The 23,366-nt window shown below is 44.1% G+C and overlaps 3 protein-coding genes across 23 annotated transcripts in view; 1 reads left to right on the forward strand and 2 right to left on the reverse strand.

Moving 5' to 3' along the window:
• The window catches only part of MKRN2OS (MKRN2 opposite strand), a 23,853-nt gene extending 21,745 nt beyond the window's left edge, over window positions 1–2,108 (reverse strand). For both annotated transcript variants that reach the window (XM_035273692.3, XM_035273691.3), the window contains exon 1: window positions 1,877–2,108. The gene's annotated coding sequence lies outside the window, so the exon portion shown is untranslated. The remainder of the gene's footprint in view (window positions 1–1,876) is intronic.
• Window positions 1–22,317, forward strand: part of MKRN2 (makorin ring finger protein 2) — a 25,696-nt gene extending 3,379 nt beyond the window's left edge. For 4 of the 8 annotated variants that reach the window (XM_078351677.1, XM_078351680.1, XM_078351679.1 and 1 more), the window contains 7 exons: window positions 8,715–8,843; window positions 10,165–10,346; window positions 11,784–12,088; window positions 14,001–14,215; window positions 15,889–15,999; window positions 20,617–20,761; window positions 20,923–22,317. In XM_078351677.1, coding sequence (XP_078207803.1) covers window positions 8,715–8,843; window positions 10,165–10,346; window positions 11,784–12,088; window positions 14,001–14,215; window positions 15,889–15,999; window positions 20,617–20,761; window positions 20,923–21,060 — 1,225 coding nt within the window. In that variant the 3' untranslated portion in view covers window positions 21,061–22,317. Of the gene's footprint in view, window positions 1–8,714; window positions 8,923–10,164; window positions 10,347–11,783; window positions 12,089–14,000; window positions 14,216–15,888; window positions 16,000–20,616; window positions 20,762–20,922 lie in introns of those variants that run through there. The other 4 variants (XM_078351681.1, XM_054245950.2, XM_054245949.2 and 1 more) reach the window with 3 other exon arrangements.
• The window catches only part of RAF1 (Raf-1 proto-oncogene, serine/threonine kinase), an 84,699-nt gene continuing 83,538 nt past the window's right edge, over window positions 22,206–23,366 (reverse strand). For all 13 annotated transcript variants that reach the window (XM_035273684.3, XM_035273682.3, XM_035273680.3 and 10 more), the window contains one exon: window positions 22,206–23,221. In XM_035273684.3, the coding sequence (XP_035129575.1) occupies window positions 23,078–23,221 (144 nt within the window). In that variant the 3' untranslated portion in view covers window positions 22,206–23,077. The remainder of the gene's footprint in view (window positions 23,222–23,366) is intronic.

The raw sequence follows: 23,366 nt of genomic DNA on the forward strand, positions 1-23,366 counted from the left end.
GGCGGGTGGATCATGAGGTCAGGAGATCGAGACCATCCTGGTCAACATGGTGAAACCCCATCTCTACAAAAAATACAAAAAATTAGCTGGGCATGGTGGCGCGTGCCTGTAATCCCAGCTACTCAGGAGGCTGAGGCAGGAGAATTGCCTGAACCCAGGAGGCGGAGGTTGCGGTGAGCCGAGATCGCGCCATTGCACTCCAGCCTGGGTAATAAGAGTGAAAATCCGTCTCAAAAAAAAAAAAAGAATATGTAAAAGTGCAAAGAAGTTTACTCACAAAGGGGTGTAAAGGAGTCAGGGCTCCCAATGACTGTCTTGCCAAATAAAAAACAGAACAGGTATTTAAGTGGGAACAAAACAATATTACCAAGTTTACATTAGTGTATTTATCTATTGTAAACTTTTCTACCAGCTTATCGACCAAAAGCTTTTCTCACTTTATTATCTCATTAACAAAAGCCTTATCTCTAGACATTGATAATTTATGGGAAATGTTCAAGATTTGATTTATTTTGGGGACCAAATCTAAGCAGGGCGCTTAGCTTTTTTTTTTTTTTAATCTCATGTCACAAAGTTTTAGGTTTGTTTTCCTTACTGTGGGATGTAGTGTACATATATTTTTGAATGACAGCACAATAATGTCGGTTTTGCTTCCAATCTGTTAGGTATTATGTCTCTCCAAGAATGCATATCAAATGCTAGGAGTCTCAACCCTAATGACAAAGACAATTCATGTTTTTATTGCCTGGAACTGGAATGCTAAAAATGGCTGCTTGTATAGTTATCCTGTCAAGTCAGCAATCCTGATTCCTTGACGTGCCACTTTATCCAGAATCTCAATCTGTGCATCATTTTTGCAGATTCCTTTCCCCCACAACCATCTTTCTGTCTTCCATTCTGTTTTATGAGCCCTGGTGGAGGCCTTGTTGTAGCTTGGTAACCAGTTTATTTCACCTTCTCCTCATGTGGTAGAACTTCCCTGCATCTCATAATCATTATTAGAAGACACAGGATTTCATTGTCCTAAGATAATCAAACCTTGGGCTTTTGATTCTTTCAAAGTAACAAAACATGGGGGATCTTTTCAGCTGGCATGGTAGGACAAGTTTGAGCTCCAGTGTTGAGCTCTAGATTCTAATCCTGGTACCACCTGTGCCACAACTACCTCATCTGAAATGAGGATGGTAATGCCTAACAGGCAGGGCTGGTTAAAAATTAAATCATAGCAACAAACCATTTATTTTGCATTATGATGAGCACTTACATGCATTTTCCTAGTTAAACCTCCTAGTAATTTATCATAGCAGTCTACGAAGTAAGTGCAGTTATTATAATCACATTACAGATGGGGAAACTGAGGCTTGGTGATTTAAATAACTTGTGCAAGGTCACACAGCAAGTGATCTGACTTCAGTATTTTAACCACCACAGTGTACTTCACTTCATCCCTTCCTGTAATCAATACATTTATTGCAAGCCTGCCACCGTACCTACCATTTGCATCCTTCCCCCCAATGAATCCGCTGTCACAATCAGTACAACCATAAAATTTTAGCCTGTGAAAATATGTGGGAAAATGTAAAGACAAATGACACGGAGGATGCAAATTACCCATATACTTGGAAGTGGTTTGCAAAAGTGTTTTGCTAAACAGAGAGGCACCATTGAAGGATCTGTAAGAAATCAGATTGATTGTTTTGCTCAGCACGCTGCTGCTGCTGCTGCTGCTGCTGCTGCTGCTGGAGCTGCTGGTGGTTCTGTGACCAGCAGTGAACCTGATATACTTTGCAGAGTGTAATAGCCATACTTTCTGAAACAGTCTTTTGGGGTTGCCCAGGGTAACACCCCTTTGCAATGTGCCCCAGAAAGAACCTACCTGCTCTGAGTCTCCAGCTATGCACTTCACCCGCCTAGTCGTCTCTTCCCTCCTCCAGTTCATGTCTCAGTCCTCTCTCTTGCAAGCTATGAGGGGTGGTTTGTCCATCAGGAAGGGTGAGCAGTTGGAAATTCATTACAAAGCGCAAGATGAAAGAGGCTTGGATTAAGATCAGTATAACATAGATGGAGAGGAATGACTTTAAGCACATGACAGAGATGCCCCAAAGGACAGGCAGGTTGTGCTCTAGGTGGCTTTGTGCTTGTCACTGGGGAGTGGAAATGGTGACATATGCTACAAAAATAGGACTGGGCTGGCTTCACCTCTTACATAACTCTTGTTTCACGCTTGCTTTTCTCAAAGGCAGTGATGGTGGTCTAGAAGTTATTTTTGAATCTGTTTAAATCTCAGCTTAGTCACTTACAGAAGTGAAGTGGTTTTTATGAAGTCACCAGCTTATAAATGGCAAAACTAACTAGAAGCTGTGGTTGGCAGTTAAGTATTTGTATTTTAATGGAAAAGATAATTAGTGCAGTTTGGAAAGCAAGTTTTCTGGACAGGACCTATGGAAAGTGGAGGTAGAATTATAAAAGGCATCCTTATAGGAGACCACTACCTAAAAAAATCTTTCCTCTTGTCTGCCTTGTTAACAGATAGCATCTGGTAGAGGGCCTGTGGTAGTCTTCCACCCTGGTTGTTTCAGGAAATCTTTTGTTCTAATTTCTTCAAAAGAAACGATACAATATTGGCTGGTACAGTGGCTCATGCCTGTAATCCCAGCACTTGGGGAGGCCGAGGTGGGAGGATCACTTGAGCCCTGAAGTTTGAGACCAGCCTGGGCAACATAGCAAGACCCTGTCTCTACCCAAGAAATAAAAAGAAACTATACAGTATTTATTAGATACCACTTTTGTGTAACAGCTTATGTTGCCACTTTGAACCTGCCCTCTTTAAGTATTTATGAGTTTACTAATCCTGATACTTCTTTGTCATTCAGACTTGACTCTTGGCACTGATTTTTTTTTTTTTTTTGAGATGGAGTTTTGCTCTTGTTACCCAGGCTGGAGTGCAATGGCTTGATCTCGGCTCACCGCAACCTCCGCCTCCTGGGTTCAAGCAATTCTCCTGCCTCAGCCTCCCGAGTAGCTGGGACTACAGGCGTGTGCCATCATGCCCAGCTAATTTTTGTATTTTTAGTAGAGACAGGGTTTCACCATGTTGAGGCACTGATTTTTTTTAAACAATTATACCTTCAAAGATTACCATATTTGAGTACAACCAAAATATTACAGTCTTGAATATCATTTCTCAAAAAAAATTATCAGACTGCTTAGATGTATACTATACTTTTGTGCTTGGGATCTCCAAGACTACCCCTACATCCAGAGATTATCTAGAACTAGGACAAGTTGGTCCCAGGATACAGCTGTACTCAAGGCTGAGATTATTAGTGTATCTAGTAAGGGGTCACAGCCAGATCATAAGGGCAGAAGACATAGGGGGTCTGAGGAGCCTAGGTGCAGGCTTCCTACATCTCTCCCTCCCTAAGAGGGCCACACAGCACATGCTCCAGCAATGAAAATGCAGCAACATGTGATCAGGGAAGCCCATTAGAGATTCAGTGCCTAAGCTGGTCACATAGGCACCCTCTGCCTAGCATGAACCGAAGTTCTTTTTAAGGAACTTCCATCCTTTTTTCCATAGCAGCTGTACCATCAACTGTTTTTATAATCTACTCTTCTTAGTTAATTATGTTTAACTTTCCATATCAGTAAATTTTCATTTTATACCTAATCCTTACTCACATTTGTTTCAAAATGTCTTTCAAAATATCTGGTTTCAAAAACGTCTTTTTATCTGGTTTGTCAAAACCAGGTTCTAGTCCAGAGCTAAGTATTGCATCTGGTTACTATGTCTCCGTGTTCTGTCTCCTAACTTAGCATTGTCCCTTCCTTTTTTCTCTCTTTTTTTTTTTTAACAGGTTTTTCTGAGGTATAACTTACATACCATAAAATTTACCTGTTTAAAGTGTACAGTGCAAAACTTTTTAGTAAATTTATAAAGTTGTACAACCATCACCACAGTTAAATTTTACGAAATTTCTAGCACCCCAAAAAGGTCCCTTGTGCCTTCCCTCCTCCCAGCCCTAAGCAACCAATTTATCTACTTTCTGTCTCTCTAGATTTGCCTTTCCTGACATTGCATATAAATGGAATCATGCAACATGTGGTCTTTTGTGTCTGGCTTCTTTCACTTAGCAAAGTTTTTGAAGGGTCATCCATGTTGTGGTATATACCAGTACTTCCTTTTCACGGCTGGGTAAGAGCCCATTGTATGGCTAAATCACATTTTGTCTGACTGTTCATCAGTTGATGGACATTTTGATTGTTTCCACTTTTTGGCTGTTACTCATAACGCTGCTTTGGACTTTCAGGTGCAAGTATTTGTGTGGACATAGATTTTCATTTTCTTGGGTATATACCTAGAGTAGAATTGTTGGGTCATATGGTAGATGTATGTTTACATTTCTTAAGAAACTGTTAAAACTGTTTTCCAGACTCAGCCTCCTTTAGTTATGTGGCACTTATAAAGAAAGTAGGTTTGGGTCCCACGTACAGCCTCTTTTGTATTTATTTGGTTGTTTTCTTGGGATGTCTTTTATAGATTGTCCTCAGTCTCCTGCATTTTCTATAAACTAGAAGTTAGATCTGGAGTTTTGTGGATTCAAATTAATTGTTTCTGGCTGGAATACATCATAGGTTGTTTTATCATTTTGGGTCATATCAGCAGGTACATATTTTGTTTGTTTTTTTGAGATGGACCCTTGCTCTGCCGCCAGTCTGGAGTGCAGTGGCGCCATCTCGATTCACTGCAACTTTCACCTCCTGGGTTCAAGCAATTCTCCTGCCTCAGCCTCCTGAGTAGCTGGGACTACTGGTGTGTGTCACCACACCCAGCTAATTTTTGTATTTTTAGTAAAGACGGGGTTTTACCATGTTGATCAGTTTAGTCTCTATCTCTTGACCTTGTGATCCACCCACCTCGGCCTCTCAAAGTGCTGGGATTATAGGCATGAGCGACTGTGCCCAGTCATTAGCAGGTACATATTTAAGTTTTTTTCCGAGTCGATGTTGGGTCCAGCATCATTTGTTGAAAAAATTGTTTCCCCCACTTAATTACCTTTTTTTTTTTTTTTTTTTTGAGGTGGGGTCTCACTGTTGGTCAGGCTAGAGTGCAGCAGCATGATCTTTTCTCCTGGGCTCAAGCAATCCGCCTACCTCATCCTCGACTCAAGCAATCCTCCCACCTCATCATCCTGAGTATCTGGGAGCACAGGCACACACTACCACACCCAGCTAATTTTTTGTATATATTTGGTAGAGATGAATTTTCACCATGTTGCCCAAACTAGTCTCAGACAGGCTGGTATCAAACTCCTGAGCTCCAGGGATCCACACATCTTGGCCACCCAAAGTGCTGGGATTACAGTCATGAGCTACTGCATGTAGCCTATGTGTGGTTCTATTTACAGGGTTTTTTGTTTGTTTTTGTTTTGAGACAGGGTCTTGTTTTGTCACCCAGGCTGGAGTACGGTGGTGCAAACAGAGCTCACTGCAGCTTCTCTCCTTTCTTGGCTCAAGCAGACAGTCTTCCTACCTCAGGTTCCCAAGTAGCCACCATGCATTGCTAATTTTTGTAGAGACTGAGTTTTGCCATGTTGCCCAGGCTGACCTCAAACTCTTGGGTTCAAGTAGTCCTTGCACCTTGGCCTCCCAAATGGTGAGATTACAGGCATAAGCCACTGAGCCTGGAGTATTTATGGATCTTTTTTTTTTTTTGAGAAGGAGTTTCGCTCTTGTTACCCAGGCTGGAGTGCAATGGCACGATCTTGGCTCACCGCAACCTCCGCCTCCTGGGTTCAGGCAATTCTCCCGCCTCAGCCTCCTGAGTAGCTGGGATTACAGGCACGCGCCACCATGCCCAGCTAATTTTTTATATTTTTAGTAGTGATGGGGTTTCACCATGTTGACCAGGATGGTCTCAATCTCTTGACCTCGTGATCCACCCGCCTCGGCCTCCCAAAGTGCTGGGATTACAGGCTTGAGCCACTGCACCCGGCCGTATTTATGGATCTTTTTTTGGAGACAGAGTTTCACTCTTATTGCCCAGACTGGAGTGCAATGGTGCGATCTTGGCTAATCGCAACCTCCGCCTCCTGGGTTCAAATGATTCTCCTGCCTTAGCCTCCTGAGAAGCATGCGCTGCCACACTTGGCTAATTTTGTATTTTTAGTAGAAATGGGTTTCTCCATGTTGGTCAGGCTGGTTTCAAACTCCCGACCTCAGGCAATCAGCCCGGCCCTATTTATGGATCTTTAAAGAATCCCTGCAGCCTTTCTGAACTCCAATCTCTGTGTTACCTAAGGTTCTACTCCTAGTACCAAGACCTAGAATATGCCTCCACATAGGAAGTTGGGCTGAATATGGGGCTTACTTCCTGTGTTTCCTTTCTCTTAAGGACCTGTCTTTGTTGGCTTTTTCTATTCAATTGTTTCACATATTTTGTTTCATTTTCCAGTTGGGATTTTTTGTTTGTTTGTTTTTAATAGTGAGAATACAAGATCCATGCTCCTTGTTAGTCAGAAGCAAAAGTTTGTTTCTCTCTGTCTCTCTCTCAGATAGTTTCTATTCTGTGTCTTCAAGTATTCTGATACTTTCCTTTTTAGTATCCCATCTGCTAAACTCATCTAATGTAATTCTCATTTCAGACGTTGTATTTTTCACTCTAGAAGTTCCATTTGGTCTTATTTTGTATCTTCCATTTCTTTTCACTTTATATTTGTTTTCCTTTAAATCCTTCAGCATATTAAATATATATGTGTGTATGTGTGTATATATGTATGTGTGTGTGTGTGTGTGTGTGTGTGTGTGTGTGTATATATATTTTTTTTTTTTTGAGATGGAATTTCGCTCATTACCCAGGCTGGAGTGCAATGGCATGATCTCAGCTCACTGCAACCTCCGCCTCCTGGGTTCAAGCAATTCTCCTGCCTCAGGTTTCCGAGTAGTTGGGATTACAGGCATGTGCCACCATGCCCAGCTAATTTTTTTGTATTTTTAGTAGAGATGAAATTTCACCATGTTGACCAGGATGGTCTCAATTTCTTGACTTCATGATCTACCCACATCAGCCTTCCAAAGTGCTGGGATTGCAGGCATGAGCCACCATACCTGACTAAGCATATTTATAATAGCTGTTCTTAAGGTCTTATTTTGCTGATTCTGTCATCTCTGTAATTCCTGTTCTTTATTGATTTTTCTCCTGGTTATAGGTCACACTTTTTTCTGCTTTTTTGGCATATCTAGTAATTTATGATTGGATGCCAAGCATTGTAAGTTTCTGAGCACTTGGATTTTATTGTCTTTCTTTAAAGTTTGTTTTGACTGACAGTAAGTTATGTACTTGCTGTCAGCTTGATTTCAAAAAAAAAAGCTTGTTTTTAAGCTTGATTAGGGTATGTCTAAAACACTTAAAACACTTCTACTCTAAGACTAGTTTCCTTTTTTTTTTTTTTTTTGAGACAGGATCTTGCTGTCACACAGGCTAGAGTGCAGTGACACAATTATTGCTACTGCAGCCCTGAACTCCTGGGTTTAAGCAGTCTTCCTGTCTCACTCTCCTGAGTAGCTGAACCACAGGTACACACCACCATGCTAGGCTAATTTTTAAATTTTAGGGTCTCCCTTTGTTGCCCTGGCTAATCTATTTTTAATATCAGGGCATGTCCATCTAGGGTCTCTCTACTGTTTGAGTATTTGCTCAGGTCTCTTTACCCTGTCTGGACAGAATTAGAATGCCTCCCAGGTATTTCTGTACCACTTACTCCTTCAAGGCCAGGATCTGATACCTCAGTGGAATATTCTGATACAGAATATATGATACACTGATATTCTGACGTAACTGAAACAATATATCAGAAACAGCTTTCATTAAAAATTGTACTTTGAGTACCCATACAACCTTTCTGTTTTTCACTTTCAGTACAGTGTTCACTAAATTGCTTGATTATAAAAGAGACTACTTTGTGTTAGATGATTTGGCCCAACTGTAGGCTAATGTAAGTGCTCTGAGCATATTTAAGGTAGCCCAGCCTGAGCTAGGAGAATCGCTTGAATCCAGGAGGCAAAAGTTGCTGTGAGCTGCGTTCCAGCCTAGGTGACAAGGAGAGACTCTGTCTCAAAAAAAAAAAAAAAAAAAAAAAAAAGGCTTTATTGGCATGTAACCACCATCATTAGTGAAGGAGCATCTGTGAATATCTTTTGATGTTATATTGTGGTATTTGATCCTCACCACAGCCAGTTAAATGAGTAGTATAATCTTCATTTTATAGGGAAGTATTTTATAGGGTAGCAAGGCCCAGGGAAATTGGTTTTGTGACATATTCTTAAGTGGTAGAGCTGGGTCTTGAGCCCAGATCTTCTGGTTTTATTAGTCATGTTCTTTAAGCTACTTGAGAACAGAACAGTTTTTCATGGAGTATTTTCTTAATTATGTGGCTCGCATTAAACATATCTCAAATTAGGAAGATATATCCTCACATGGAAATATATGAGATCATTTGTTTTTCTTCCAGAAAAGCTGTCATTGAATCAGTTGTGGTGCCTCTGAAATCACTGTCTTAGAATCAAGGAAATGTATAGATCTCGCTCTACTGCCTAATAGAGCCTTTACCATAATATATGCTTGGTAAATATTTGTATGCTAGGTTCAAGAATAAGTTGATTGTATAAAGCAAAATGTGCTTCTAAAAGTTGTATGCCTGTGCTTGTCTCTTCAGGTACTTTATGCATGGTGTGTGTCGGGAAGGAAGCCAGTGCTTATTCTCACATGACTTGGCAAACAGCAAGCCGTCCACCATCTGCAAGTACTACCAGAAAGGCTACTGTGCCTATGGAACTCGGTGCAGGCAAGGACTCTGCAACAGGCTCCAGCTGTGACACTGATTTCATTTGGAGAATGGTTCTGTATAAGGGGGAAATTTTAATGTAAAAGTAATATGACAACATTACAAAAAGTATGGCAAATAAGTTTAAAACCTCAGTTTTAGCACCCTAAAACTAAGTTAGTTTTTTTTCTTTCCTCACTTTGTTACTCAGGCTAGAGTGCAGTGGCGTGATCTCTGCTCACTGCAAACTGATTCTCCCACCTCAGCCTCCCCAGCAGCTGAGACTACAGATGCGTGCCATTGTGCCTGGCTAATTTTTATATTTTTAGTAGAGACTGGGTTTCACCATGTTGGCCAGGCTGGTCTCAAACTCCTGACCTCGTGATCTGCCTGCCTCAGCCTCTCAATGTACTGGGATTACAGGCATGGACCACTGTGTCTGGCATTTTCTTTTTTCTTTTTTTTTTGAGACAGAGTCTCACTCTCTTGCCCAGGCTGGAGTGCAGTGGCACGATCTTGGCTCATTGCAACCTCTGTCTCGTGGGGTTCAAGCAGTTCTCCTGCCTTAGCCTCCCGAGTAGCTGGTACTACAGGCATGTGTCCCCACACCTGGCTAATTTTTTGTATTTTCAGTAGAAATGGGGTTTCACTATCTTAGGATGGTCTTGACCTCCTGACCTGGCGATCCACCCACCTTGGCCTCCCAAAGTGCTGGGATTACGGGTGTGAGCCATTGCACCCGGCCTAATTTTCATTTTTTAAAACTACTTTTCAGCCTTATGAATATCTAGTTATAAAATTGTACTCAATTCCAGAAATCTGTTCATGCTTTTGTAGTGAAGAGCTGATCTTTTCTTTCCTAGGCTGCAAAGCTTCTTTCCCTGCTTCCTTTGTGCAGTGCAGTGGGAAATGATAGAATCAGGCCCACCTTGATCTCCCTCTGCCAGTGAACACCAAGAGAGACAGTCAGGGAGAGATCATTGGCCCTTGTCAACATTTTGAGGACTCCTGCTCAAAAGGACACTTGGTCAGTCAGGCATCAGGAGATTTTACCTGAACATCTCTTTGGAGCTTTCAGGCTCTCTGTGTGTCTGTCCCACTCAAGTCCCACAGGGACACTTAGGCATAGGTGGTAGATAGCAAATATCCCACTCACACTGAATTGCCAGGCATCTGTTAATAATCGATAAGCCTATTAGAGTTTAAATATTCGAAAAGATGGTCTCCTTCTTCACCTCGACAAGTGCAGCAGGAGGAGGGCCATTGGTGTTTGAGGAGTGTGGCATCTGGGAATGTGTGTGGGTGGCATGTCTGTAATGTGTCTGCTGTTTGTTTTGTTTAGATATGACCACACAAGGCCCTCTGCTGCAGCTGGAGGTGCTGTGGGCACCATGGCCCACAATGTACCCTCTCCGACTTTTCACAGTCCTCACCCTCCTTCTGAGGTCACTGCATCCATTGTGAAAACTAACTCACATGAACCTGGGAAGCGTGAAAAGAGAACATTGGTTCTCAGAGACCGAAGTGAGTAAGCGGAAGCCTTTTGTTGCATCTTTTTGCATAGTACTCTCGTATATGCTTGTTGCTCCTTTCTAGCCTCCTCTTGTGAAGAAGACTCCTAACCTAATACATCTCCAGGTTGTCTACGTGTAGAGACTCCAGAACTGTTCTGAAGAGGCTCCATGTGGCTGCAGATCATTCGGATGATACATTTACTCTCGTGCCCAAGGCTGTGGGTTGAGCTCCAAGACTGGCCTGGCAAAACATAAAAAAGCAATCTTTTTGTCAACATGTAGCTTCCATCTTCATATGGTGGTTGTCCAGTTGGTGAGAAGCATCAAGTTCCTCATTTCAAAACTAAATATTTTGTCTGGGTGTGATGGCTCATGCCTGTAATCCCAACACTGGGAGACTGAGGCAGGTGGATCACCTGAGGTCAGGAGTTTGAGACCAGCCTGCCCAATATGGTTTAGTGGAAACCCCGTCTCTACTAAAATACAAAAATTAGCTGGGTGTTGTGGCAGGCATCTGCAATCCCAACTACTTGGGAGGCTGAGGCAGGAGAATTGCTTGAACCCAGGAGGCAGAGGTTGCAGTGAGCTGAGATCATGCCACTATACTCCAGCCCAGGTGACAAGTGTGAGACTTCATCTCAAAAAATAAATATTTTACTGAAGAGCATGTTTCACTGTTTGACTTTTAGGCCAGTGAGTAGTTTTAGTTCTTATGCTGACAGTGTTTGACATTTCAGATTGTACCTTGGGGAACAGAATAGCACACTAGGATTTGGGACATGGTCTGTGACCTAAAACAGAGTTTGATGAGGAAGAAAGCTACAAATTGTAAAAGTTGTTTTTATTGGATGGTCCTCACCAGGTGAAGAGATTTCTAGTTCTTGGAACTGAGTACCATGAGGTAGGCAGATTCCATCCTCAGCAAATGGGTAATCCTATGAGAATACATGACCTCTAAACAAGCTCAGAGGTGTGCAGTGGGAAAGCAGCAGTTCCTGGTGTGAGAAGGGGTCACCATGGGGCAGTTTACACCGGCCTCAGGACTCACCCTCAGGACTCACAGATTTGCTCTAGACATCTATTCTAGTTCACTTAAAATGATTGATAACTTTGCTGGTATAAAGGAAATACTGTGTTCTAATGATCTCACTGTTTTTTTGTTTGTTTTAATGTTAACTGGTCCATGTGTTCTTTTGTATAAGTGTATCCTGTTGTTTTGCTATTTCCCTGTGTTGCCATTTAAAAAAAAAAATTTTATTATAATTAATGTTACTATGAACATTTTATATTATTCCTTTTATTTTTCCCCCTCAGTCTATTTTTTGCCATATGTCCTCAAGTGTAGAATTCTTAGGTCAGAGTAGCTTAATATGTTAGGCTTTGGCTAATGTCATATGAGAAAAATTGGGCTATTTTCGTGTGTGTGTGTTCTGTGTGTTATATTCAGATCTCTCTGGCATGGCTGAAGGAAAGACTAACCCGAGCATGGTGAGTAATCTAGGCAGCTGCAGTGACTCCCAGCCCAGCCCCGAGATGAAGCCGACTTCCTACCTAGATGCCATTAGGAGTGGCCTTGATGACCTGGAGGCCAGCAGCTCCTACAACAATAAGCAGCAGCTGTGCCCCTATGCAGCTGCTGGGGAGTGCCGATTTGGGGATGCCTGTGTCTACCTGCACGGGGAGGTCTGTGAAATCTGTAGGCTGCGAGTCTTGCACCCCTTCGACCCAGAGCAGAGGAAGGCTCACGAAAAGGTAAAGTCAAAAACCTTTGCATGAACTCATGTTAAGAAATCTGAAATGTACTGAACAGGACACTGAAAGCCATGCCTACACACACCAAAAAAGAAATATGAAATGTACTAAGTGACAGAATTGTTGGTATTTCTACAGGCATCCTCCTGCCAGTAATATCCACAGTATGTATCTGGCATATTTACATCCTATTTTCAGCTTATTTTTCCTGCAGTGATTTTGCCAATTTTTTTTTTTTTTTAAACTGAGTCTTCCCTCTGTCAGCCAGGCTGGAGTGCAATGGTGCAATCTCAGCTCACTACAACCTCTACTTCCCCGGCTCAGGTGATCCCCCACCTCAGCCCTACTGAGTAGTTGGGATTACAGGCACTCACCACCACGCCTGGCTCATTTTTGTATTTTTAGTGGAGATGGGGTTTCACCTCGTTGGCCAGGCTGGTCTTGAACTCCTGACCTCAAGTGGTCTGCCTGCCTCAGCCTCCCAAAAGGCTGGGATTACAGGCATGAGCCACTGTGCCCAGTCTATTTTGCCAATTTTTGATTACTCAGAATAAAGAGAAAAAGAAGTGGTATCTGAAACATAAAATCATGCTAAGTTCGAAGAACAGATCTAGCTGGGGAACATGGTATGTTGTCTGTGTGTCTCTGTCACACGCAGGCAGTTATAGCATCCTCCCTCCCTGGGTTCACACTTCCTCATGATAGGAATCCAGCGAAGTCAAGTTTTGGAAGATTTGAGGCCAGATCATAGTATCTGAGGAGCTACTTGTGGGAAGGACCTTTTAAAGTCATTAATATCTGCAGTGTTTAGGGAGGATCTGCCTTATGCTAGGCCCTGTGTGTGGCACAGAGGGTACGAAGCTGGATAAGAGTCAGGGGAGGGCCAAGCGTGGTGGCTCACACCTGTAATCCCAGCATTTTAGGAGGCCAAGGCAGGCAGATCACTTGAGCCCACAAGTTCAAAACCAGCCTGGGCAACATGGCAAGATCCCCGTGGCATGGAGGCTTGGCTTTTAACATTTTGTTTTATTTTTAACAGAGATGAGGTCTTGCTGTGTTGCTCAGGCTGGTCTTGAACTCCTGAGATCAAGCAGTCCTCCTACCTTGGCCTCCCAAAGTGCTGGGAGTACAGTTGTGAGCCACTGCACCCGGCCTAAGGCATGTTTAAATGGACAGTGTATTCCTAGATAATCAAGGGGTAAGTTAGTACTGACTCCATGTGGCAATGGACAAGGAGCCACTCTCTATTGTCTTTCAGGGAAGCAGAGAGAGCTTTCTTCTTTATGCAAGTGTGTGAGGTCTTTGTGTGCAGTGAGTGTTGGTTTGTCTTCGATCTGGACACACCGAGCTCACAAGGGCTGGGCCTAGGTTTTCTCTTTGCACTTGCTCAAATGCCAGCACATAGAAGGAATTCAGGGCATGCCTAGTGAATGAATGAATTCATTGAATCATTTTTTGGGGGAGAATTGGTGCAGCTTACATATGACTAGGCTGCCAGCCTTAAGGCTCATGGTAAGGACGAGTCAGCGTCTCTGATGTTGGCGTGGCTCGAAGTTGGGGAATCAGTGCCCAGAGGAGGTGGGGGACAAGGGCCGCAGTCCTTATGGACTCTGAGTCTACTGCAGTTTAACCTGTTTGGATCTCCGTCGTCTCAGCTCTCAATGGGTGGTGACCTTGTCACCTCCTAGGAAAGCAAGGGCTGGACCAGTGATGGTTTGAAGTCCTTTGTGTGGTCTGAGGGAGATGTCATTGTTCTGACTGTGGCAGAGGCTGGGCCTTCCTCACAGCAGTCCCTGTCAGTGTTCCTTCCTGATCTCAGCTGTGGCAGACAATGTGGCTGCAGTTGCTTCTAGGGCTCCTGCTACTCCTTGGTGGCCCACAACCAAAGGTTTCCTTCCTGTCTGTACTTCAGATCTGCATGTTGACATTCGAACATGAGATGGAGAAGGCCTTTGCCTTCCAAGCAAGCCAGGACAAAGTGTGCAGTATCTGCATGGAAGTGATCCTGGAGAAGGCCTCTGCTTCTGAGAGGAGATTTGGGATTCTCTCCAATTGCAATCACACGTACTGCTTGTCCTGCATCCGACAGTGGCGGTGTGCCAAACAATTTGAAAACCAAATCATTAAGTAAGTACAGCCAGGAGTCTTAGCAGTAGGAGCTGGAAGAATGTTTGAGACTTTATTCCATCCACCTTTAAGCCCTCCCTCACCCTCCAGGGGTATCTTAGTGCAGAGTAACTGGTGAGTTCTGGCCCCTGGCTATGTCAACTTCAGCAGGTCACTTACTTTTCCTGAGCCCAAGTGGGTAAAAGATGGGCAATAATTGCTACCAGGCTTTCTGCGTTCTGGGGAGGAACTCAGCAAAGGTGATCTGTGTAAAAAGGTGTTAAATGGCACTGGCCTGTTTATCTCCTTGCCTTGTGTTTGAAATCCAGTACTATCTGCCCACAGCCCAATGCCGTTAGTCTTTTTGAGCTTCATATTTTCCCCCACCAAAAATGAAAATAGGGTTACTTGAGGATTAAATGGAATAATGCATGTAAAACATTCTGCATGATGCCTGGTGCATGGGATGTGCTCAGTGCGGCCAACATTGGAGTTTCAAATTCTCCAGCAGGACAGGGGAAGAGCTGACATGTGGAGAGGTCGCTGCACGCTTTGTACTGTTCAGAACTCTTCACATCTGTCTGCTCATTTCATTCTCTCAAAGACCCTCCTCAGTTACAGATTAGGAAACAGGCCTGGTGAGCTCAAGTAACTTGCCGAAAATCATGTGGTAAAATAACTGCTTTATTGAGATAAAAGCACACAATTTAGTTCACCACTCATCTGCTTTCTGTCTCTAGAGTTGCCTATTCTGGACACTTGTTATAAATGGAATCATGGGATATGTGGCCTTTTGTGCCTGGCCCCTTTTGCTGAGCGTAGCGTTGTTAGAATCCATCCTGACTGTAGCATGTGCCCGTGCTCCTCCTTGTGGCTGAATTGCATTCCATTGTATGGACACACCACATTTCCCTTATCCATTCCTCAGCTAGTGGACATTTGGGCTGTTTCCACTTTGTAACTATTATGAATAATGCTGCTGTCAACATTTGTGAACATAGTTTTGGGGGGAATGTGTGTTTTCATTTCTCTTGGGTATCCACCTAGGCATGAGATTGCTAGGTTTTATGGTATAATAACTCTGTGTTCGAGAATCTGCCAGACTCTGTTCAAAGTGGCTGCAACCATTTTACATTCTCACCAGCAGTGTATGAGGGTTCTTATTTCATCTCTCTTTTTTGTTGAAGAAACCCTTTTTTTTTTAACTTTAAGTTCTAGGATATATGTGCAGAATGTGTAGGTTTGTTACATAGGTATACATGTGCCAAGGTGATTTTCTGCACCTCTCAACTTGTCACCTAGGTTTTAAGCCCCACATGCATTAGCTATTTCTCCCTCCCCTTCCCCCGACACTGACAAAGCCCCCGTGTGTGATGTTCCCCACACGTGTCCATGTGTTCTCATTGGGAAACTCTATTTTTTTAATAGTAAATAAGTAATAGTAAATATTAGATCAAAGCTATGCAAAGCTCTGCAATTTATGAATAAGTAATAGGAACTATTATTTACTATTTACTTATTATTTTAATAGTAAATAAAAAATAGTAAATAAGGTTCTTGGATGATTGTGATTTCATTTTTTGTAATTTCTGGTTAAGGAAATGCCTATAGTGCATTGAGCAAGAGGTTTAGCAGAGAGGATGCACAGGCTTCGTAATGTGACCTCTCCCTTACTAATCTAACTCTTATTTCAGGTCTTGTCCAGAATGCCGTGTGATATCAGAGTTTGTAATTCCAAGTGTGTATTGGGTGGAAGATCAGAATAAAAAGAATGAGTTGATTGAAGCTTTCAAACAGGGGATGGGGTAAGTGCTTTGAGTTTCGACATGTCCCTGCTGCCTGCCTAGCTCTGCTGTTGGTCTGTGTCCTTGCTGTCCCTCCCAGGACTGTGGCCTTAGGGGCCTCTTCCTCTCTTCTCTCATGCACCATTCTGGGCTCTGGGATGCAGCAATGAACAAGGACATGGTAATGTAGACCAGTTTAATTTTTGGTGATTTTATTTATTTATTTTTGTTTTGTTTTGTTTTATTTTATTTTTTGAGATGGGGTCTCACTGTGTTGCCCAGGCTGGAGTGCAATCTCAGTTTACTGTAGCCTCAGCCTCCCAGGCTCAAACAGTTATCCCACCTCAGCCTTTCAAGTAGCTGGCGCTACCAGTAGCACCACCATGCCTATTTTTTTTTAGTAGAGATGAGTTTTTGCAACGTAGCCCAGGCTGGTCTTGAACTTCTGGGCTCAAGTGATCCTCCTGCCTCGGCCTCCCAGAGTTCTGAGATTATAGACATGAACTACTATGCCTGGCCTAGTTCTTTTTCAGTTGCCTGTTGTCAAATGTCTTGTGGGTTTATCACTGGGAAACAGGGAGGCAACACAGCTATGCACTTTGCTGTCTGTATGTGAGTGCATAGCAGGTGACTGGAGGAATGATAGTGGTGCATATTTGTTTATGTAGGGATTTGGACCAAAGAGCTAATAGCAAAATGGGTGTTTTAGGTAGTTACAGTTGATGATTGTGGTAATTAAAATTTGAACTGTGTTGTTGGAGGACAAGTATTATGTAACTAAACAGTGGTGTGTCCTTTTCTTAGGGCTATTGTAACAAATTACCACAACTCAGGTGTCTGAAAGCAATAGCAAGGTATCCTCTCAGTTCTGGGGGCTAGAAGTCCAAAATCAAGGTGTGGGCAGGGTTGGTGCCCTTTGGAGGATCTGAGGGAGATTCTGTTCCTGCCTTTCTTACCTGCTGGTTGTCCCTGCAGTTCTTGCTGTTCCCTGGCTGCAGCAGTGCCACTTCAGTCTCTGCCTTTGTCCTCACTGGCCTTCTCCCTGTGTCTTTCTCCTGCTCTGTCTCTTGAAAGGACAGATCACCATAGGACCCACCTGTTATCCAGATGACCTCGTCTGGAGATCCTTACTATAATTACACCTGCAAAGACCAGTTCCAAATTAGGCTTCATTCACAGGTGTCAGGGCTTAGGATTTGGACCTTTCTTTTGGAGGCCACAACACATGCCGATCACAGCTATGCAAAGTTCTGCAACTTATGCACATCAGAACTATGAAAGCAAGGCTGCCTGCATACCAGTTTATCAGTCTCCTATTGATGAATACCTGAGCTGTTACCACATTTTGGCTGTTTTCTAGGGATTAAAATATACTGTTAATTTTTCACAGTCAGAATACCTATTCTCACCACCTTACATGTGTCTTCATTATCTTTTGTACTATGGATATTATATGCATTCTATTTACATTCTTTATCAACCCCACAAAATAAAAATACAATTTTTGCCTTAAAATGCATGGCTTTTTTTCCATAGACGAAAAGTTTATTTACATAGGTAGTTACTATTTATTTCCAGTGTTTTTATTTGGTATAATTGCCCTTTAGCCTCAAGAACTGCCTCAAACATTTTGTTGCTCTGTTGACAATAAATTATCTTAATTTTCTTTTTTCAGAAATAGCCTTTTCCCCTTCTTAAAGGATATTTATCTTGACCTAATTGATCTCCCCACCTTTGCCTCTCTTTACTGAATAGAATTACTATTTTTCCCTCATATGATCTTCCTATGTGTCCACAAGAGGGCAGGTGCAGCAAGCAGAGGGGTCCCAGCCTGTAGAAAAGGGCCCTGGCCTGTAGAAAGGGGCCTTGGCCTGTAGAAAGGGGCTCTGCTGAAAAGCAGTCTGGAAATTGTTATTGCTGTTTGGATCTTTCCTTGCTTTGCTTTCCTTTGATGACTGTGTTTTTTGCATTCCACAAACATTTACTGATTACTCACTGTGGGTCAGGCACCTTCTAGCTAAGCACCACTGGGGGATGCAGAGATTGGTAAATCAATTTATTTTTTATTTTTTTTATTTTAAGACAGAGTCTCACTTTGTCGCCCAGGCTGGAGTGCAGTGATGTGATATCAGCTCACTGAAACCTCCGCCTCCAGGGTTCAGGTGATTCTCCTGCCTCAGCCTCCCGAGTGGCTGGGATTATAAGTGTGTGCCATGATACCCAGCTAAGTTTTGTATTTTTTTAGTAGAGATGGGCTTTTGCCATGTTGGCCAGGCTGGTCTTGAACTCCTTACCTCAGGTGATCACCCACCTTGGCCTCCCAAAGTGCTGGAATTATAGGTGTGAGCCACTGCACCTGGCCAAGTAAGACAACATCATGGGAAACTGCAAAAGGGCAATTATGATACAGGTGTGCTGGTGACCAGTTCTTCATGAGCGACCATATGTCACAACAGAGAAAGCACTTGGATCCACAGGAGGCTGCCATGGGAAGCAGTATGGGACACAGAACCATGAAGCAGGAAACATCACCTACAGACAAGGGGAGGTGATGGAAGGACATGGGCAGAGAAGGGTGTAGGTTTTGTGTCTGGGGGACACTGGGAATGGCTCCTGGCATTGAGACAGGTGTGTAGAGGATGTGGTGGGACCTACACAGACAAGACAGACTGGAATCTAAGGGACATTTGAATTCCAGTGTGACCAGGGTCTTTAAGAACAGGTTGGGGCCAGGTGTGGTGGCTCATGCCTGTAATCCTAGTACTTTGGGAGGCTGAGGAGGGCAAGTTGCTTAAGCCAGGGGTTTGAGATTCGCCGGGGGAAACATAGGGAGACCTCATCTCTTTAAAGATAAAAAAAAAAAAAAAAGAGGTTGGGAAGCTCCTCCGTGGTACTCTGAAGAAGCTGGAAACTGGTAGGAGTGGGAGGGAGGCCATTGAGGAAATAACCCTGGCAGGCAGGCAGCAGAGGCTTCCACAGTGTGGGAACCCAATGGATGAGGAGATTGGAAAGTGATTTGTAAACAGAATGAACACAGTTGGGTGTGAGAGCTGAGAACACGGAGTCAGAGTGAACTGGAGGCTTTTGGCCTTGGTGACCAGATAAGCCTGGGGGAGGAAAAATAATAATATTCTCGTGGGAATAGGGGACTAGCAAATAATGTGTTTGACCTGTTCATAGCCAGTGTGCTACGATGCTCTGGAGTTGCCCAGCAGGCTCTAGTGAGGGCAAACTGCTCGTGGTCATTTGAAGTCTGCTCAGAACCCCAGGCAAGTGGGGCCCTGGAGGATGTGTGGTCCACACACCTGCTCTTGCAGCCACCCATGCTCAAATCAGACCAGCTGTCAAGGAGCTTTTCTCCTTCCCCCAAGACGAAGTCTCACTCTGTCTCCCAGGCTGGAGTGCAGTGATGCAATCTTGGCTCACTGAAGCCTCTACCTCCTGGGTTCAAGTGATTCTCCTGCTCAGCCTCCTGAGTAGCTGGGATTACAGGCAACTGACACTATGCCTGGCTAATTTTTTTGTATTTTTAGTAGAGACAGGGTTCCACAGTGTTGGCCAGGCTGGTCTTGAACTCCTGACCTCAGATGATCCATACGCCTTGGCCTCCCAAAAGTGCTGGGATTACAGGCGTGAGCCACCGCACCTAGCCAGGAATTTTTCTTTATGCTGCTCTGAAGCCACCCTCAGAGAACTTCACCACTGGCCTGTGGCCATCCCATCTGAAAAGACGGAAAACCACTGGAGTCAGAAGCCCCCTTTCCCTGTTCTTGTCCCCTCCCATTGTCACACACTGCAGCTGGCCCTGGCAGCAGCGTGCCTTTTCTGCTGTTTAGCTTTATTTCTGTGACTTCCCTCTTCCTCCGTACTCCCAGATGGCCCTCTGGATTCTTGGTTATCCTTTATTTTTCTTTGTTTGGTGTACTTGATGATTGGATAAACCAGAGTTCATTTTAGCAAATGAGGTCTAACATAGAGGTCTGTGGGTAGAATGGTAGAATTAAGACAGGGAAAACATTTTTAACTGTTTGTAACTATGCTGTAGATCTATGCATTTTATGCATTAAAAAACACTGTTTAGAGAAGGGGTCCAAAACAAGGAGTGAAGCCCTGGTGCCAAGGGTGGAGACATGAAACTGTTAGACCTGCAGCTTTAGGCAGCTGCTAAAACCCACTGCTTTTCCTGTAGTCACCTTGACAGCACTGCAGCCAGGAGGGGAAGGGGCAACTTGGCTAGGTGGAGTACCTAGGGAATTCTGAGCAGAGGCGAGTGGCTGGCTTCAGACCTTGGTGGCCAGAGGAGTGATCTGGCTTGGCTTAGTCCTGTGGTGACACAGGAGGTGCTCTGGAGCTGCTGGAGGGCCTGCGGAGCACTGCAGGCTCCACACAGCAAGTTCCTAGGGAGGTTCACATCCTTTGCAAGGCTGCAGGTAGGTGGGGATACTTACTATTCTGCTTGGAACTCAGAATCCCAGCTGTGTGCGACCTGAGACAAATCAACCTCTGCTAGCCTCAGTTGCCCCACCTAGAATGTAAGGCTGACCCACCTCTGGCATAAGGGCAAGGATGGAGGCAGGCAGTGGCCCAATCTGGACTCCACATTTTCCCACCAGCCTCTTGACTCTTTCTGCTTTTCAGGAAAAAAGCCTGTAAATACTTTGAGCAAGGCAAGGGGACCTGCCCATTTGGAAGCAAATGCCTTTATCGACATGCTTACCCTGATGGGCGGCTAGCAGAGCCTGAGAAACCTCGGAAACAGCTCAGTTCTCAAGGCACTGTGAGGGTAAGAACTTTGCTGTCTCTAGTTGGGGACACTTCGCAGCTGTGGGCATTTCTAGGTACTTGTTCTTGGCAGACAGATGGGGGGGTAGGCAAAAGAAAGATTAAGCAGTGCAGCCTTCCTGTTGCTCTTAGTAGTAACCAGGCCACTGGCTGTTTTTGCAGTTCTTTAATTCAGTGCGGCTCTGGGATTTCATTGAGAACCGAGAAAGCCAGCATGTCCCCAACAATGAAGATGTCGACATGACAGAGCTTGGGGACCTCTTCATGCACCTTTCTGGAGTGGAGTCATCAGAACCCTAAAGAGTAGATGGTCACCCTGCATCTTGGGCTCCATCGACCAAAACTTTCCCAAGCCAGGGTGTGCAGAGCTTTCCTGTACTGCAGCCAAGGGGGCGTGTGGCTTGGATTTGAGTGGAATTGTGCTTAGCCTTGGTCTCATCTACTCTCCATTATTACAGCCATGGGTAAGAGTGAAGGATATAAAGTAACCTACTAAGTGTATGGAATTGCTGTTTTATAGCTGATATAGTTACACCTCAAGTCCCTCAGGGGTAACAACTAACCACTCAGACTGTTTGGACTGACTGCTTTAAAACACAAACCTGGCTTTTATCATTGCTCTTTTCTCCCCAGAAACAGTAAATTTGCAGCTGCCCCTAATGTGGCAGAGTTGTTTTTCTTACCGAAGGATTCAACCCTATAAAAGGATTCCTCTGTAGTGTATTTCTCTAGTATATCTAATGTATGGTCAAAATTTTGACAGAGCTTTCAAGAACAGTAAAACAGTGAGCCCGGCATAGCTGTTAACATACAACTTTTTTTAGGGCTTTAAGGATGGTCATTTTTTTGAGTTCTCTCAAGTAACCCAAATCAGGGTAGCAATCTTGTTGCCAGATGTGCAGCAAAGTGGAAGTGTAAATCTTTTTCTCTTTTAGGGAGGCTCTTGAAGGAGCAGGAGGTACTGTACTGAGTAGCAGTCTAGCCCTCCTGTCTGGTTGCAGCCTCCAGCCAGAGCCCTCCAGGGAAACAAAGCCTCTGCCCTCACCTGTGGGGCACACACATGCACTTACATAATGTGTGGTTCCTACTCAAGCAATTTATTATCTGCAAAGCCTAGCTTTGATTTGAAACTTCGTAAAAATTTCATGGCGCCCCAAGGTTTGTTTCTGATTCTGACCCAGCAGTGCTCCTGAAGAGAGCTGATGGCAAGTCTTGTAGTCATTTTTAGTTGAAGGGTTCGCACAACCTTGTGAACCACAAAGGTTGTTCTTTTTATGTGTTTTTAAAAAGCTGTACATACCAAATAGTTTATAAAACACATTACTTAACATCTTAACTGAGTTTAGCATACTTTCTGCTTAACTTTTATACTATTCAGTGGAGGGTTACAAAGAGTACAAAAATTCAGTCCCAGTGTAGGGAATTACTTTAAAAGGAGCCAGCCATTACAACTAAATTTAATTTATTTTATTAAAATAACATAATGCGGGACCATCAGATACCTGTATTTTGTCAGGTGCAATAAAAACAAAATTAAAACCCAAATCATCAAGAAAACCTGTATTCCTGGCTTCCTTGTATACACATGATACAACTAGAGAAACAAGGCTGGCCCTGCGGCCCCGCCCCATAGGGGCAGGGCAGCTCCTGGAAGACAAAATTCAGCATGATGGAAGACTGCTACCTGAGAGGGCCGAGATGGGGACCGGCTGAGTGCCTTGCCTGGAAAACCATCCCAATGCACTGGACACCTTAGAAGCTGTGAAGGGAGGCCGTGTCCCCTAAGAAAAGTTCCATAGTACCAAAGCAGGCTCTTTCGGGAGGCCAGAGTCTCAACAGTCCTGGGCTGTTTGTTTGGTGCCTTATGTGCAAAATGTCTGGTGCTGCACCACTCTCTGAAGAAAGTCCCGCCTGTCATATGCATTCCTCTAAAAGTTGATTTCCAAAATCCCATGTGTTTCCACATCAGGCTGCACTGCCTGCTACCTTACTTCCTCAAAATACATAGCCAACAGCTGGGCCCCTGCCTTTTGGATTACCATCAACATCCACTTGCACATCTAGAGAAGGCCTTGAGCATGGGGTACATGGGGAAGGAGCAGGATGCACCAGCATTGCAAATGGCTTCCTTCTCCCAGGGCCCAAAGGAGTAGAAAAGAAGGCAACATGAAGTTAAGGCCCTGTGAGCAGTCTAGAAGATCCTTAGCAGCAGCTTCTCTGAAAACATGTGCTCTGCCTCTGGAGAAAGGGAGCAGAAAAGTGGTGCCTGCTGGCTTCTCTTCCTCCCCTGGCAGCCTGAGGGCAGGTGTAAAGTCAACTAGAAGACAGGCAGCCTTGGGGACGTGGTCAGCGTGCAAGCATTGATATCCTCAGTGTGGGCTGCCCGATGCAAGGATGGCTCGGAAGCGCTCCGGTTGATCTTCGGTAGAGAGTGCTGGAGCAGCTCAATGGAAGACAGGATCTGAAAGCCCCAGAATGCTCTCATTAGTTGGGGCTTGGGGGTCCAAAGACACTGGCCGTACCCTGCCCCCACCATTTTGTGGAGGACCTGGTTCCCCTCCCTATAAAAACAAAATACTCCCCTTATATTGCCATCTTTAAGAACC

This window comes from Callithrix jacchus, chromosome 15, assembly GCF_049354715.1.
Source record: "Callithrix jacchus isolate 240 chromosome 15, calJac240_pri, whole genome shotgun sequence".
In the NCBI taxonomy this organism is placed as follows: domain Eukaryota; kingdom Metazoa; phylum Chordata; class Mammalia; order Primates; family Cebidae; genus Callithrix; species Callithrix jacchus.